This window comes from Emys orbicularis, chromosome 14 (assembly GCF_028017835.1).
Source record: "Emys orbicularis isolate rEmyOrb1 chromosome 14, rEmyOrb1.hap1, whole genome shotgun sequence".
NCBI lineage: Eukaryota > Metazoa > Chordata > Testudines > Emydidae > Emys > Emys orbicularis.
In genome coordinates, this window is record NC_088696.1 from 8,538,965 (window position 1) to 8,557,020 (window position 18,056).

General features: G+C 46.3%; 1 protein-coding gene across 1 annotated transcript in view; it reads left to right on the forward strand.

Annotated features, from left to right (window-relative positions):
- Positions 1 to 1,986: 1,986 nt before the first annotated feature.
- COTL1 (coactosin like F-actin binding protein 1) overlaps positions 1,987 to 18,056 on the forward strand; it is a 34,218-nt gene continuing 18,148 nt past the window's right edge. The window contains exons 1-3 of the mRNA XM_065416453.1: positions 1,987 to 2,414; positions 2,786 to 2,868; positions 17,079 to 17,236. Of these exons, the coding sequence (XP_065272525.1) occupies positions 2,338 to 2,414; positions 2,786 to 2,868; positions 17,079 to 17,236 (318 nt within the window). The 5' untranslated portion in view covers positions 1,987 to 2,337. The remainder of the gene's footprint in view (positions 2,415 to 2,785; positions 2,869 to 17,078; positions 17,237 to 18,056) is intronic.

The following is an 18,056-nucleotide window of genomic DNA, read 5'->3' on the forward strand; positions in this document are numbered from 1 at the left end:
GGGAGCAAGAGACGCCGAGGCCCAGACAGGCACCCTGGCACCGGCAGATGTCCTAGAGAAACTGAAATTGCCACCTGAGGCACCCCAAGACCCTGAAGGCACTCTGACTTCAGCGACAAGAGACACGACAGGAAGCAGCCCAGGGAGGGACTAGCCAGTGTCCCTGCAGCAGTTGGTGTGTTCGGGTGGCCCACCAAATCCCCCTCCCTGAAGACAAGGGGAGTTCCATGGAGTTTGGTGATTGGGGTGTGCTTCCCTGAAGACAAGGGGAGTTCTGTTGACTCTGGCCATTGGACTACACAGCCCTGTGGCCGAGTGCAACCATATTGACTTAACCATGGGGCTACCACACCATTACCCCTCCCTTAGGGTGACGGGGTGGGGGGCAGGTATTGGCCCTATGACATACTACTAAAACGTCATCACTTTTACAAAATATACAACAGCGTATTCTGAAATGTTTCTAATAATTCATGTATATGTAGTGTTGTTGTAGCCAGGTTGGTCCCTTGAAACATGTGTTAACTATTTATGCTAAACAATCTGTTCTACTTTGTATTTAGCTGTGATACTGAGTCAATTTCCCAGACCCGAGGAAGAGCTCTGTGTAAGCTCCAAAGCTCATCTGTTTCACCAAAAGAAGTTGGTCCAATAAAAGATATTACCTCACCCACCTTGTCTCACTAATCATTAAAACTATTTACAGTTGTCAAGGGAAATGAACAAAGTATGGTGTATACAATGTGATGGAATAGGCTCTTTTTATTGTGGTTGTTCATTTATTTGAAAAATTCAGTCATTCACAATGGGTCTCCAAATCTTCAAGAACCAGTGAGATTCTACTGTAACTGTCTAGTTTTCAGAACTCTGATTTTCTTCACTATTAATTACAACCTCTGATTAATGGTGACACTTTTCCAGGGACTTACAGGCTCGGGTATACATCTCCATTCTTGTGGGTGCAAATTTTACAGCTGCAAATCCACCTCTTCTTCTCTAGCTCTGTAAGTCTATGTCCCAAATGCCAACCTATGCACTGGGTTTTTGGTTAGTTTGAACTGAGTGTTTGTAATTTGCAGACCAAGAGGGGGCGCTAGCTGCCTCTGAAACACAGAGTAAAACCCGCCCACAAGCCTACAACGACCCAGGCGCTGGCACGGCCCCAGTCACAAGTTGAGACCTGGGGTAATCCCGACGGAAATGCGAAATCACGCACACCCAGAGTTCAAGATCTTTAATCTTCCTGCCACGGTTAAAAGCTTTTGGCGGGCTTCCCTTCTTCTTTCCTGCCCATTTGATATGCAGCACATTATTTTACCAGTACCATGCTTTTAAAAAAAACGTGCATCAGCAGAATCACCTATTTATTGCATTTATGGAGCATTCTCAGGTGGTTTGCTCATGCTCTGGCTCTGCCCTCCCCCCCCCCTTCTGAAAATTCACTGTCGTCACCCACCAGGATACAGTCCCGTTCTTTCCCATCTCCTACCTGCACCAGATTTCTCCTTGTCAGGTGTCCTCCCGTTGGGCTACCTCTAAATCTTCTGGAACCTCTTCTTGACCCAGAGGAGGAATAAAGGACCGTGTCATCTTGCACAAGGGTTGTCCCTGTTTCCTGATCCCTGGTGTGAGTGGATATGTAATGCATCACTTTCTGTTCGAGCCCGGGGGTGACCCTAACACACTCCGCCAACGACTCTCTCTAGGAGAATCCTCTTCATCATCCCCACGAAACCCTGAAGCCAGTGACAAATCTCTGGCAAGATTATTTTTTTGGTCAGTTTCATGGGCTTCCCGCACCCTCTCGCTAAAGCTATGACATCATCGCATTGCAATCCCAGTAATGCTTTGCAGAGGAGAAGGGGGGGGGGGATGGAAAAAAAGGTCGTGGGAGGAAGGGGGTGGTAAGGGAACACCACTGTGTTGCAAAGCGGAGGGGTGTTCCTGCACTACTTTCTGTTTGGATGGGCAGAAATCAGTGAGCAGAGCAGGCAAGCTCCCCCTGCCACCACCTGAGTTGGGACCAGCAGTCCCAATGAGGCAGAGCTCTCCTGTAGCGAGGCAGTGAAGGGGTTAAGAGTCGCTTGGCCTGATCCTTCAGTAGGGCTCCGAGCAATACGGCAGGAGGAATTCGAAGCACAAAGCTACAGCATCATTTCCTTGCGCACGCTGCAGCTCGTCTGTGGGATCTTTACAAACGCCTGCACAGTTCCCAGCCCTGACCTTACACAAGCTTCAAATCCGCCGATTGGTTTGGTGTTTTGCGGGAGAGCGGGGCACAAGCACTTTCATTCATCTGAAATTCCATCCTCCCTCCTGACTCCAGTTCTCAAGCAAATGGCAACTAAAATCGACAAGGAGGCATGCAGAGAAGCTTACAACCTCGTAAGGGATGATGGCACGGATATTACCTGGTAAGTTTCAGCGCCTTGATGTTCTTCCTATCCTCCGGGCACAAGCTTTCTCTTAGTCCAGCCTGTAATGAGATTCAGCCCTGGCAAACTGAAGAATGCGGATTTGTACAGTAAGTGATTGAACCGGTATTTTCAATGTGCTCTCTAGTAAACTGAAAATACTGGGCAGAATTTGCTTGTCGTCTTATTAACAATGACCAGCTACATACAATACACAACTAGGGTTGTATTTGTAATCTGAAAGTGCAGGAATCCCTCTAATTTACTACAGTCTGTCTCAATTTGTCTATCAAATGTTTTAACGTTCTTAAAGAATCGTCCCCATTCAAGCATTAATATTTTCTTGTTTACCTCCTTTCCCCTTCCCAAAGGGTGACTTTTAAATATGATGGCTCTACAATAGTCCCCGGAGACCAAGGAACAGACTATGAAGAGTTTACAAGGGAATGCAAAGGTAAGGCTAGTCTCATTGCTTGGGTAGATGGCGGACTGCTGCTTGCTGCCTAATAAAAGGGAGAAAAGAATTGGAGTAAATGTGTGTAAAGTGGAATGTGTCCCTGCCCTTGTTTCAGTAGTTTACTGTCTGACTGGATTTTCATACTACTACAGAGTATAATTAGCCCAATGCAATGCACTCACATAGCAGTCAAACTCTTTAATCTAATAATTCCTTTGTTTTGCCCACAAATTTAAATATGTGCAGCATTTTTTTTCTTTTGCACAATGGATGAGAGTTTTGATTCCCTTCCAGTTTCCCTCTAAACTGGAGGAAAATCTTATTAGCTCAGATCTTATTGTTTAACCCTAAAATTTAAAGGGTGAAATCTCTTACTGAAGAGAGAAAAATACCCATTTAAGTTATTATGGCTAATACAGCCATAGTATTAAAAAAGAAATCTTTGCCTTATAGAAACCTACAATACATTCTTTTAATAGCACTAATCTATGCAGTAAGAACAACACTAATTTAAAATCACAAAACTCAAGAACCAATAGAGTGAGGAAATTATATAGGAGACTTGCTTGAACAAATATAGTGTTAAAAAGAAATTAATTATGTGACACTACATAACCCTAACAGTTGCAGTTCAAGGTTTAAATGCGGCAGCTGTGGGTTGAACTGTGTCCCAGAAGTAGAGTGCTAAAGGGCTGACGGAAGGTGGTAATGGAATGGTGGATAGCCAGGAAATAGTTAACTACTTCTGACATTAAGACATGAAGTGTTTGCAAAAACTCGACTTTGTTACTTTCAAACTATCCCTATGGGGATATTGTACGTGTAGTCTGCGCCCTCCCCCCGCCCCCCCCCTATGCTCCTGTTGGCTATGTATCATTTAATTCATATGGTGATGTGCCAGGCTTGAAGTATTTATTGCTAATTGTTCAAGTACTAGCCTGGATTCATTTCAAAATGTTGGTCTGTAATTCTGGCAAAGCCTTCCTAGTTCATCTATCCCAGCTATGACTTTTAATTGCCTGTAATATTAATTATCTGGCTCACGGAAGCTGAACGAGGTCTAGTCCTCAAGGAGTAATGTAACAGTCCCTGACATGCTAAAATGCTAATAACCACTGTGAAGGGGCCTCTCTGTCCAGAAAGGGCCCAGCCATGGACCCAGCTAGAGTCGGATCCTCTCACATTGAATTCAATGCCAAAACTTCCATGAACTTAAATGGGGGAGGACTGGGACTCTAATCAGCATGTAGCTGTTGGCAGGGAAAGATATTAAACTCCCAGGGGCTAGAAATATGTGTAGTCATTGAATCAAGATGCCTCAATTGCTCTGTTCAAACCATTGCTGGAGGATGCTGTCAGGATTGCCTGGATACTCCTTAAAAGAGCAAAAGTCCCCAGCTGATCTCATTTACTTTGCAGAGAAACTTAAATTCACGTAGCTCCTATCAGAAGAGTTGAATTCCTGTACCCTGAAGAAAACTCTCTTTCTCTCATTCTGTGACCTTATAAGAAGGTGGGTGGGAGGAGTTAGCAGCCCAAAGGAGAGGCTCTAAGAGAGAGGAAACAGTATTTGTCCTAAGAGAGGTGCCAGAAAATCCTTTTTGAAGGGAGGACACATGTCCAGATGGGGAAAACAAACACAGAGGCGCTGAGCTCCTGCAGCTCCCATTGAAACCAGTTGTATTTCTGGGCACTCAGCTCTTCTGAAATCCAGGCCCACATTGCCTAAGAGAGGGTCAGCCACAGGGCTCTGGGTTGAACAAGGGCGATTACTAGCTGAGGTTGCTGAATGCCTTCCATATTTCTCTCCCCTGCCAGTGACTAAGGCAGTCAAACAGCTTCCCAGGCTGGAACCCTTCCACACTTATTTTCTCTGCCATTTATTTTTAAAGCTTAAATCTCTTGTTTTGTCTGGCTTGACTCTAACTGCTCTGTCTGGGAAGATACTGACTGTGCCTCTTCCTGACGAGTGCTTCTTACCTGTTATCTCTTCCTTACCTGTTATCCCCTCTGTAACAAACAGCCCGAGCAGGTAGTTGGAGAGAGGAGGCTCATCAGAGGCAGCTGACCCCCAGAACTTGTCCTGGGCAGGCTGTAGAACAGTAGCCACTGGAGTCATGAGCTCTTGGGATCATAATCCAATTTCAGTTTCTTGCCAGCAATTTTGTGCATCAAACCCTTATTACAAGCAGGGCGCTAAAAGGGACATAGACCAAAGCAGAATTCACCCCACCTCTTCTCCGAGTGAATTTCTCTGTGCAGAGCTGACCCCACTAGCCCTGAAGTTCCTCCAACAAAAAGGATCTTCCAGATCTATGAAGCTCAGACTAAAAAGAGAGGTTTCATATAAAAGGTGTGGCCAGGGTAGACCTGTGCTCTAGCATTAGCCCATGCTAGGGGCTGGACAGGCCCTCGGCAGGCCTTGAATAGAAGAAGGCAAGAGCAGATTAACCCGTGACAATAAAATATCTCTGAAGCACATGTGCCTGAAGCTTTAATAAACCATAGGAAGTGAAGAGGTACCGGGTATACAGACTCGGCCAAGTGTCAGACAGCTACTTCCTCCTCCCACGAACTAACGGATGTTACATGAGTTGGGGAAGGAAGATATGCTAGTTTTAGTGACTCCATCTGTGCAACCAGCCTGAGCTCGACCACTAGACAGAAGTCAGGAAACGGGATTGGTGCCAGCTGTGAAGACAGAGCTTTCCTTCCCATCTGGAGGAAAGGGGACCACTCTTAGTACACCGTAGAGCTGGTTGGAAAATTTCCGTTGAAACAAAAATTCAATGGAAAAATGTGGATTAAAATAAATGCCACTGGCTTCAAAGTAAACTTCTTTCCTTGTTTTGGATTCCTATTGTCTGAACAATATAGACTTGAAAGACCCTCTTCCTCCCCCTCCTCCCCGCTGCCTTTTGTAGAGCCTCCTATGATTCAGTGGTTGAAGATACGAGTGGGAGCTGGAATACAAAACCTCAGCTCACCAGGTGTAGGCTGAGGTACCTCAGTGCAAATTCGCTCTGCTCTGCTTACCAGGCCATCTGTTACAATATGCTCTCAAACTGAAAGCATCTGTCTCCTGCTTTCTCTAATGGCCATTCTTATTAAAAGCACCTTTGGTGTGGTGTGCATATTGCTTTCCTCCTGGGCATTAGATTATAGGGAAGGCGGAGTCAGTGGGTGCTAATTCACTTGGCTCAAAGATACAGGAAGTTCTTTTGTTCACGTCCTTATGGGGTTGCTTGCTTTTTGCATTTCCTGCATTGTGCTAGGAGTTCTCAGTAGTGTTGCCTGCCCCTTAATTGAGACAGACAATCTCTTTTAGACATCTCCATTCCAAATACCACTGGTGTTCCCAGAATGTCTCTGCAGCAACTACAGCAATAGCCTCCATGGGGAAAATCAGGAAATGATGTAGTGCATATTTGGCTTCTTTTAATGTGACTTAGTGTAACGCTGACAGACCCCGGTCGCTGGCGAGCAGGATCGAACCAGGGACCTCTGGAGTTTATTAGTGCGTGAGCCTCTACTGCATGAGCTAAAAGTCAACTGGCTGTTAGCAGACTCATTTTATCTCTCTCTATAAGCGGACTGAGTGCCACTAGATGGGACAGAACACCACACCCAGAAGGTGTGTGGGTTACATATTTCCCCTAGCTGAGAAAGCACGTCCTGAGCTTCAGAGTCTTCCCAGTTGAAATCCCTGACAAGCCCCCACTTGTAACACCTCTGTCGACGGGCGGGATCAAACTTGGGGTCTTTACCGCATGAACTAAAAGCCAGTAACTGCCTGTTAGCTAAGGCTGTAGAGCACACTCATTTTATCTCTCTCTCTAAGTGGTCTTGGTGCCACTCGATGGGACAGAGCACCACACCCAGGAGGTGCGTGGGTTACATTAGCAGCTGGCAAAGATACCATGGGACCAGCCAGCTCTCTGTAGACACTCTGGACTACCATTTAATAAATATATTAAACATTGTTAGGTGTTCAGGTGCGATGGTAATTGGGACTGTATAAATCCAATGGATCACAGTTTGAGCCAGGGCCGGCTCCAGGGTTTTGGCCGCCCCAAGCAGCCAAAAAAAAAAAAAAAAAAAAGCCGCGATCGTGATCTGCGGCGGCAATTCGGCGGGAGGTCCTTTGCTCCGAGCGGGAGTGAGGGACCGTCCGCCGAATTGCCGCCGAATAGCTGGACGTGCCGCCCCTCTCCGGAGCGGCCGCCCCAAGCACCTGCTTGCCAGGCTGGTGCCTGGAGCCGGCCCTGGTTTGAGCCCTGCTGCACCCAATGTATCTTGTGAGGATTTGTTCCTCTGTATATTGTGGATGTACAAGTCCATTCTACGCCAGAGCTTTGCCTTAGATGGCCCTGCACATAGGACTTGCTCCTGAGCCTTATCCCAACCACGGGGTTATCTGCAGAAAAGCATAGCAGTGAAATATGCAGTAAACCCACCATTTTACCCCTTCCACCTTATTCTGGGCCACTGAAACTACACGGGTGACCTTTTCAAATAGGAAGAGGAAAACTGGGTGGGAAACTGACAGACTCACATTGGAAAAAACTGTTACTGCGCATGTGTCATTTCCTTTGAGCATAGACCCAGGGCTGCTTAACTGGGTTCGCTAATATCTCACGGGCTTCCTCTCCATTAAACAAGGATTTCATTCCAGGCTTTTGATCTCCTTCATTTTCCAGAGATCGCTCTCCCTTGTGCCTGTGCCGGTGGCATGGATCCAGCCGTGGCATGAATTTGGCATTAAACACTTCATGCCATCAATACCCTTTTAGACAAAAAGCTGAGTTGTTGGATTCGGAGCCAGAAAGATAGAGAAGGGTTTGAAGGTTTGCTTGTTTTTTACAACAGGGTGGGAAGATCTGTTTTTATTTCAAACCCTAATAATTGGGGTTGTTGAATGCATGGCTGAGAAGAGTGGAGTGACCTTACCTGGGATCCTGGACTTAAAATAATCCCAGTCAGAAATACACAGTTAAGGTTTTGTAAATGTCAGTGATGCCAGACTAACTAATAGCTGAACTTATTTTGCTCTCCCCAATATTATTAAAGGAACAGAGTGGAACAGTCCATATTTGCACACAAAAAAATGTATGGCTACACTGCAGTTTATTAGAGTGGAGCTTTAGAAGTTCCTCCACCCCATTGAGAACCAAATGTTTACAACCATGACAAAAGAAGTAACTAGGTTGCTGTTAGGAAAGTCCCAGTACTGATAAATACCTGTCTTGACAGCATGAGATGGAAGAGCTATTCATGTGTCAGTACTGTGCAGTCAACATTAGGAGGAATTAAAACTCTTGGTATGGAATAGATACGGCATAAAGCATTTCTGGTTAGCATCAGCAGTGTCTGTGTTTGTGTGTGGGGGGGTGGGGGTGGGAATGGAACCAGCTCCTAAGATAGTGCGTAGTGCAACGCTCCTCATATAAAGGTGCAATCAGTAAGTAATAGAATTTAGTAGTTAAAAACTTAGGTCCAGTTTTATAGAGGCGCTTTGGTGCCTAAAGATATAGGTAGGTACCTGGGGAGACTTAGCAATGCACCAAAGCAGCTAAGGTGCCTAACTCACTTAGGTGCTTTTTTATAAATCCCATTAGGTGTTGATTTGCATCTTTAGGCACCAAAATACCTTTGTAATTTTGGACTTTACAGGATATTGTTGATTCTTTCTCGTGCTCGTCTGAGACCTTCCTTTGCCTGCTTTCCCCTTTAACATATATTTGAAGGGCAAACCTGTGAAAATTGATGATCCGTCCTTTATGGTAATTATTTTTGGGGAATTTCACATTGACTGTGCATTCCTGGCTGCAAAGCCACCTTGCTCCTCCCCCCCACTGCTGTGAAAAGCTCCTTGGAGGATCAGTTAAAGCAGCATCTGTTTGACAACCACTTCCCTATGGCCATCTGGAACTTTGTCTGCTTCCGCCATCCCAGTGTTGAACACAGGAACCGGTGGGGAAGGGGGTTAAGTCTCCTTTATGCTCACTGTATTCTGGAGCCTGTCAGGGGTCTGTCCGGTCCTTGGCATCAGAGCTGCCTCAGGACTGCTCTAATTTAAACTCTCTGCTTCCCATAGCTCAAAAGGTAGCCATAGCACAGTGTCCTGGGTCCACTTACAGTCCCTACATCATCACAATAGCCTGTTTCTACACCGTCATCAGTAGATCTCCAAGTGTTTCACAATCCCTAATGTATTTATTCTCACAATGCTTCTGTGAGGTAAGGAAACGTTGTTATCCCCTTTTTCCAGATAGGGAACTGAGGCCCAGAGAGGCTAAGTGACTTGGCCATGGTTACACAGGAAGTCCCTGCTGGAGCAGGGAATTAAACCCAGGTCTCCCCTGTCCTAAGCTAATGCTCTACCATTGGACCATCCTTCCCCTTACACAGGGCCGGCGCTTCCATTTAGGCGACCTAGGTGGTCGCCTAGGGCACCTGGATTTGGGGGGGTGGCATTTTGCCCCCCTCAGCGGCAATTCGGTGGCGGGGGGGTCCTTCCGCGCTCCGGGTCTTCGGCGGCAATTCTGTAGCGGGTCCTTCACTTGCTCCCGGACCCGCTGCCGAAGTGCCCCGAAGACCGGGAGCGCGGAAGGACCCCCCCGCCGCAGAATTGCCGCCGACGACGACCAGGAGCGCGGAAGGACCCCCGCCTAGGGCGCCAAAAACCCTGGCGCCACTCCTGCCCTTACACTAGAAGAGAAGCCAATAGAGGGCCACTGTGGCTGGTGGGGGTATTCCCCAAGGTCATTTATATCCCTTAAAGGTGCCTCAACCCTTTAATGCAACAGAAAATCAACCCCAATATTTGTTTCAATGGGATGTATCAACTCAAGATGCTAATGATGGAGCTGCATATGGATTTTGTGTAGAGGTTGGGGGAGGGGGAAGAGTCCACTGTTCACCATCTTGCAGGAATTTGAAACTTTCTTGGCTTTGGGAGGCTGCCGGGCATCACTTCCATGAAAATGTATCTGGAGATGTGCCCTCAGTCAGGCATGTAATAATTATAAGAAACAAAGCGGTTAGTTATGATACTGCTGGACTCTAGCTCATGCTCCTGACAACCCATCTGTTAACAAGTCATGAGGACTTTGGTCTTCTTCTCTCTGAACCACACTGAGGCTTGTGAGCATTTTGGTATTGACTTCAGTGAGACAAGTACTTAGCCCTTTCTTCACTGATGGGTGAGAGCAAAGGAACTCTGCTGTGGCTGATGGCTCATCAGTCTCATGAGCTCATGTCCTGGACCTAAGCACACTGGATACGTCAGGGATGGGCAACCTTTGGCATGTGGCCCACCAGGGTAAGCCCCCTGGCAGGTCGGGCTGGTTTGTTTACTTGCCGCGTCCACAGGTTCAGCTGATCGCGGCTCCCACGGTTCGCAGCTCCAGGCCAATGGGGGCTGCCGGAAGCGGCGCGGGCCGAGGGACGTGCTGGCCACCACTTCCCGCAGCCCCCATTGGCCTGGAGCAGCAAACCGCGGCCAGTGGGAACCGCGATCCGCCGAACCTGCGGACGCGGCAAGTAAACAAACTGGCCCGGCCAACCAGGGGGCTTACCCTGGCGGGCCACGTGCCGAAGGTTGCCGATCCCTGGGATACGTGTTGGCTGGACATTAGAATGGATTATTGGCCTTGGTTACGTTTTGTCTTGTATTTATAATCATGATGCTAAACATCAGTCTTTCTTTTAAAGAAGATTATAGGACCTGAGCCAAAGCCCATTGAAGTAAATGGAAAGACCTGTTGACTTCAATGGGCTTTTGATAAGGTTCCAAAGGCCTAAGCTTTACCAGGGACTGAGTGCTGCACAGGGGCTGGGCCCTCACCAGTGAGATGATGGGGATGGCTGTTCTAGGAGCATCTCATCCCAGGGGACTCAGAGCAGTGGTGTCTGCGTACTGAGGTTTAAGGGGTGAAGAATTGCAACCAGAGTCAGGTGTTTAAAAGAGAAAGCAGATGCTGGGCTTTTTCCCCCTGCCAAACTGGGCCCATGTCCCTTCCTTCCCCAGTGTCTCCTACACAGTCATGAGACAGCCCCAGTTCTGAGAGTTTCCTTATAATAAAATTTTAAAATGTCAGCTTGAGCAGTCTTCCTTCCTGTTGGTTAACCTTAGCTTAACATTCTAGCTTGCATGAGGGAGGGTCAAGAGGGGACAGAGTGTGCGTCCTGTTAGCAGGAAACCCAGTGGTCTGACATAAAACAACTAGAGGGCCCAAGATCTTTACCATGTGGCTCATTTCTTACAGCTTACCCATGACAAGCAGTAGATATCGGTTAACACTGACCAGGCATCTGGCATAAAATGGGCCTCCAAGGCCATGAGAAGGCGACTTCTGAGTCTGCAGTTTAATGCTAGTGTTCATATGCAGCCAATGTTCTTTGGGACTAGAACCAGTATCTAGCTGTAAGAGTACTCGAAATTGGCACCATGTGAACTAAATTCCCTTTGGTTTCATTAGAAGACAGCCATACTATTACTTAGGGTTATACCCATAATTCTTCCCCCAAAGGTTTCTAAAACATTTGCAGATGTGTCTTGTTATGCATGCAAAGAGCTGCATCCCATAAAAGTGGTATATAACTGGAATTAACATCCTACATATTGTCATGTTTGGGAGCTTCATTTTATTTTCTCCCAGTGTAGTTGGGTTGCTATGGTAGGAAAAGTGGTGAGCTTTTCCTAGTTTTGTAGTTTTGTGTTGGTTTATTTATTTATTTTTTACCCTCAGCAAATTTATCACAAGTCAAAATATGTACATAGATTGAGTATCATTTAAGGGGGCAGGAGCTACAATTCTTGCTTCCTGTTTGGAGTAGAGGGGGGAAATCTTTGGTGGCCCAAAATGTTGGCAAGTGTTTGTCAGTGGTAGGCTTTGTGGAAAACACACAGAGGTAGAACTTCAGTGGTTGTAATAGCTGTAGCTCAGGGATCGGCAACCTTTGGCACACGGTCCGCCAGGGTAAGCACCTGTCGCGTCCGCAGGTTCGGCCGATCGCGGCTCCCACTGGCCGCAGTTTGCCGCTCCAGGCCAATGGGGGCGGCGGAAAGTGGCGGCCAGCACATCCTTCGGCCTGTGCCACTTCCTGCGTGCCAAAGGTTGCCGATCCTTGCTGTAGCTCAACAATTCACACCATCTGAGAATCTTGCCTATAATATTCACAGCCTGAAGAGCAGAACTTGAGTTGTCCAGTTCTCATTAATATCATACGTGGCCATATCCGTTAACAGGATGTTAAAGATACGTCCTTGGAGGTTTATTTAAAGGTTGTTTTAATTAGCTATAAAAGTGGAGTAGATTTCCTCAGAGCATTTAGAAGAAAAATTCCTCAGAGCTAAGAGCAGTTTTAGTTCCTTGTAAACTCTCTCCTCGCCCTTTTTACTTTGTGCAACTACGGTAGTATACTCACATTGTGATGTCCTGGTAAAATGTAACAAGATGGTATGGCTGCTACAAAAAGTATAGGAAAAGGAATCTGTTAATCCAAGATTCAATTGAATACGTAATGAAAAATTTTGACTTTCTTCACATATGCCTCTTTCTTTGAGGATTAAGTAAGCCAATGTTTTCCAAGTAAAATATGAATAAAGCCAGATGGAAAGCAATAAGAACCAGGACACTTTTGAGGAAATCTGCCACGTTTTCTCTATAACTAGCTCTGTAGGGCCAAGGTATTCATAACACATAGTATGTAAGGACAAAGCCTTCTGTCAGACTTTTCCTTGCAGTCCCTAGGTACAGTAATGCTGGGTGAGTAAAGCTAGGAGTGGTGAACTTATCTAAGAATATGATTGGTTTTGCCAGTTTGTTACAGCATTTGCAGTTAATATACCTTTCTCGATTCTAGTCCGTGTGAAATGTTGCAGCTTTGTAGTCTGGTGAGGAAACTTTTTTTGTGTCAATTGTATTAAAATACTTGGGTGGATCAGAATAGATCCTGTCATCAAGGAAACCACTCGGGGAGGGGGAGAAACACTAACTACTGATAAGTAAGGAATGAACTTGGGAGAAGGAGATTAAGTGACCTTATTGTTGAGGTGTTCGTTGCATTATTACTTCATTATTTACATAGCGTCTACCCCACCCTTGGCATGTACAACTGTAAGGTAGTCCTAGTAACCCTAATGCGCTCTGGTTGGAGCTTGTGAAATCTTCCCAACCATAGCCATTGTCTGTGCTAGGTCCAGGTCTATGAATAATGCTTTTATTTGCTTCAGGCTGTACTGATATTCAAGGGTTAGTGGTTAGGAAGATTCATAGATTCATAGATTCTAGGACTGGAAGGGACCTCGAGAGGTCATCGAGTCCAGTCCCCTGCCCGCATGCCAGGACCAAATACTGTCTAGACCATCCCTGATAGACATTTATCTAACCTACTCTTAAATATCTCCAGAGGAAGCAGGGCAAGATTCCCTCTTTCAGAGGGAATGTGCCATCTCTATTATAATTTGTTTAAAAAACACTGCAGACATCAACGTCCATCTTCTAAAGCCAATTTAAATGGTTCTTGGAGAGGGGGAGGAGGAAATTAAAGTGTCTTGGGTTTTTTCAGTTGGGGAGGGGGAGAGGACCAGCGTTAACTAAGGCTCTGACTACTTCTACATAAGAACAGCCATATTGCATCAGAGTAATGGTCCATCTAGCCCAGTATCCCGTCTCCTCACAGTGGCCAGTGCCATATGCTTCAGAGGGAATGAACAGACCAGTGCAATTTCAAGTGATCCATCCCCTGTTGTCCAGTCCCAGCTTCTGTCAATTGGAGGTTTAGGGACACCTGGGGCATGGGGCTGTGTCCCTGACCATCTTGCTAATAGCCATGGATGGACCTATCACCCATGAATTTATCTAATTCTTTTTGAACCCAGTTACACTTTTGGCCTTCACAACATCCCCTGGCAATGAGTTCCACAGGTTGACTGCATTGTGTGAAGTACTACTTTCTTTTGTTTGGTCTAATGCAGAGAAATGATTTGGCAGGATAGCACTGGTTAACTCTGGAAGAGGAAATCATGAATATACAAGAACTTAAGCTTGGATCCTGTTTCACTGACAATTTGTCACTGTGAACATGCTTCAGACTATTTGTGAAACTCAACCAATTCTGCTCAGGGATTCTGACTGCACACTCTGAACTCTGCCAGAAAGATCTGCTTCTCTTGTTGGTGAACTGTTGGCAATTATACCAGCTTTTTCTTCTCTGTCTAACCTTTGCACTTCTTAAACACAATGGGTATGACTACACAGCAATTAAACACCCACGGCTGGCTTGGGTCAGCTGGCTCGTGCTGTGGGGCTGTAAAATTGCGGTGTGGACGTCCAGGCTAGGATTGGAGTCTGGGCTCTCGAACCCTGGGACGGACTGGGGAGGGTCCCGTCTGAGCCCGCAGCAGCTGATGTGCGCCAGCCGCGGGTGTTCAGTTGCTGTGTAGATATACCCAGAGGCATCCCACTTGGCATCCTGGATGTCTCACATGGTGGTAGTTGGGACAGCATAGGAATAAAACATGCGGAATTGGTTACAGTAAACTTAAGTAGGACCAGGTGTAACAGGCTCCTTTCCCAAAAAGCAAGTGCTCTGATTGATGGTTCTTTCCTGTGTCATCTTGTTGCACTAAAAGGACACCAAGTGACCTATTAAACCGATGAAACAGTTGTGATTAGGTGTATTCTGTGCTCGCTTGACTGTCCATCTGCTCTGCTTCTCTGGAAGATCAGGGCTGATGTAGGTTTCAGTATCTTGTGTGCTCACAAGAAAAGACTGGAAGGGGGTGGTACTATGTATGTGCCTGTGATTGCAAATGCACCCAACAGCTTGGGTTGGTGAATCACCCTGCAGAGAAGGAACGAGAATCTGTCAGACTCCAGAGATGAGATGCTTGTACGCAGATGGTCACTAAGTAAATAACCTTAGTTTTGGCCTAACAGAGCAGAAGCCAGGCCCTGAAACAAGGACTATGGTGATCTTAAAATCTAAGGGCCTGATGCTCTGTTCTCTTCTGTCGGTGGAGGGGAATGAAAGAGGGCTCATCCTGGAAGTGGGTGCAGAAATGCCTCTGCTGCTGGCTACCCTTCTTAGTGGCCATGTGCATTGAGTGAGTCACAGATGGTGGTGGAGGGAAGCTAGCCGGAGGGGGAGGGGGAGCAGCCATGCCCTGTGGCATGCTCCCTTCCTGACTCAGTGGACCTCCCATCAGGAACTCCTAGGGATAGCTCATACAGCTAAACAACACTTCCATGGCCCTGTTGTGCCACTACCGGGGTTTATGCCTGGGCAGTACGACATGCTGCTGTGGAGAGGAGAGCAAGCCGCTCTAAAGATTCCAGGCTGGACCCACACGCTTGGTGTCCACTTTCCCCATACATCGGCAGGCTCCGAAGGTTGTGCCCATTCTTTCAGGCTGCAAACCCCTTCCCCTTGGGCAGAGACAATGTGCATACCATACCAATCCTTTCAATCGGGAGTTAGGGAAGGTTCTAGAAGCTCTCCAGGGAAGCAGAGAGAGAGTGTCCGTTTTTTCTTGTGATTTCCTCCCCCCCCGCCCCTCCCCCCCCAATGAGTCTTGCAGTACACATGGTGTGTTTTCTCAAAGCCCCAGCATCTGGAATTGTGAGAGTTGCAGCTGTAATTAATAAAGAAAATTAAGCTTCTAGTCTTCGTTCTCCAGCTTTTCTCTGTAGCCACGTGACGCCTAAAGGCTCTCAAACGAGAAGGTAAAAATGGACTCAATTTACTGTTTATAAATCTCATGGATTTTTAACCCAGTCATGATTTTTGGGTGGCCTGACTGTTCATTTTTGAAACCTTGGAGTTGAAAACCTTGTTTTCCTTATTCCAGAAAAAGTGCCTTATTCCATATCATGGGGGAGAAGTGTCTCTTTCTGTGATTCTTTGCCATGGCCAAGTGAAGGAGCGGAGGAAACAAAGGCGTTTCTATGAGACACCTTTTGAAGTTCTTCCCCTCCTGTGGGTTTTTCAGCAGCAGGGAGTGATCTGTCTGCAGGTCATGTAGATCAGACACTTAACTGGAACATCCACAGGTCTCTGACTTTGGATTACTCTCAGCAGGGCAGCGCCTTTGTAGATTAGCCCAATTTCATTATGTGGATCTGCAGAAGTTTCAGGGACAGTAGGAAATAGTAATAAAGAGTTTGAGAGCTCTCAGTAGAGAGCACTGGTGGTCTAAATGTATCCAGCACGAGATACTGTGATAGGGCACAAGTGTAATCACTAACCCAGACCTTAAAGGGTTAATGCAGCCACCAATTAACCCTGACACATTAATGGGAGCAGGGGAAATATGAAGGGTTGCCTGGGAACATCTCCCTGCGAGTTGGAGCCTGTCCACAGGTCTGTGTATGGAGACTGGTGGTTGTAGTTGCTGTCTTTGTCTTGTTACGGCCCTGTGTTTTGTTATTGTTCTGTTTGGACTCTTTATAAGTTCCCCCTGGGAAGAAGGGATCACAACCGACTGAAGGCTGCCTGACTGTCTTATTTTGTGGGCTGGGAAATCAGCACACCAGCCCACTGATGTGTCTAGCCCTCAGCAACTACTGGTCTTGGTTTTTGTTCAGTGAGCTGTTTCTTTGGTCTATATGGTATGGTTCTTTTGGTTGTGTGCAGTGCAGTCACTGTTACATAACTTGTGGTCTTGACTAGTCTTTCTCATTGCTTATCCAATCAGGCTTGGGTGTGCATCTGGTCATAAGTCTCCTGTCCTGCAAACTGCCTTGCACAGGTGGATTCCTACCTTCCCAGAGCAGCTTGCAGCATAGGGGCCAGTGATCAATGTCTTCGCTTTCCTGCATGCTGAAGACTAAATGCATCATCCAGGTCAGCTGTGTGGACTCGAAAGACCTGGCCAATTGTGAGTGTGTTCCTCGCTTCCAAACTTAACAACGTAGCAGCTGGCATGATACAGCTGTGCCAGTCAGGTAACTCCTAGTCAGTGAGCGTGCAATAGCGAAAGGCAAATCTAACATGGGAAGAAGATATCCTACACATGTGCGTACGTGTGTGTACACATCTTCTCTATTCTAATAGTGTTTATATTTTTATAAGTGTTGGTAATTCAGATCAGGAGACCACCTGGCTATGCTCAGAATCGACTACGACGAATTCTTTAGTGAGGTAATATTTTGTCTCCCTTCTAATGACTTCTCCTTTTTATTTCTTTGTTTTTAAAGATGATATCAGGTTGTTTGGATTTGTCCGATTTACCACTGGGGATGCCATGAGCAAGCGAGTCAAGTTTGCCCTCATCACTTGGATCGGAGAGAACGTTAGCGGCCTGCAGAGAGCCAAAACCGGGACTGACAAAACTCTGGTCAAAGAAGTAGTACAGGTAATGCCACCTTTCTGACCTGCACTGCTTCTAGCCTTTGAGAGCATGGGGTGGAAAGAGGGAAATTTGGTTATCCTTAGAAAACGATTCTCTTTTTAAAGCTTTAACTTTTCACCCTCCTTACCGTCACCAAGACTCAATCTGCCCTTTGCATGCTCAGTTAAAAATGAGCTCCTTTGGACTCTCAGCTGTCACCAATGCTTATGGCTGTAAGGAGAGCAACAAAAGTATGCATTCCAGTCCTTGCCTGGGTAAGCATATCTCATAGCCCCTGTTCTTTCTCTGTCTGATATAAAAACAGCGTAATATTGAGGCATGTATAGCAGTGCACTGGTAGTTAAATTGGATAAAGAGAATAGGAAAGAGACTGCCGTGCTTATTGTTTCAGAGATTTTTATTTTATTTTAGACCATCAGAAGGCTCCAGGTTATCTCACTCTGCAGAGACAATAGACTGCAAGGCTGGGTTTGCAATCGGTATTAATTAACGAGCAACTTTTAATAGTTAACTAGATTTGAATAGTTTCCTGTTTGGCATTGGGTGTAACAGGAACATGGAGATGTGTGTACTAAGCACACATCTCAGAAAGTTTCCCCAGTGGGATTTGTCTGTCCAAGCACAAAGTGTAATTTAACCATTTAGCGCAATAGGACATTCTGACACAGCGTTGTGTTCCCACAAAATTCAAGTTCAATGGACCTTAGTAGACTTAAATCAAGGAGTAGGGGAACTTCAGCTGTTAGAGAACTGCATTGTGGAATGCTGTGACTAAAATATCCGATCCTCTCATCTAAAATAGATAGAAGCAGAGAGGGCACTG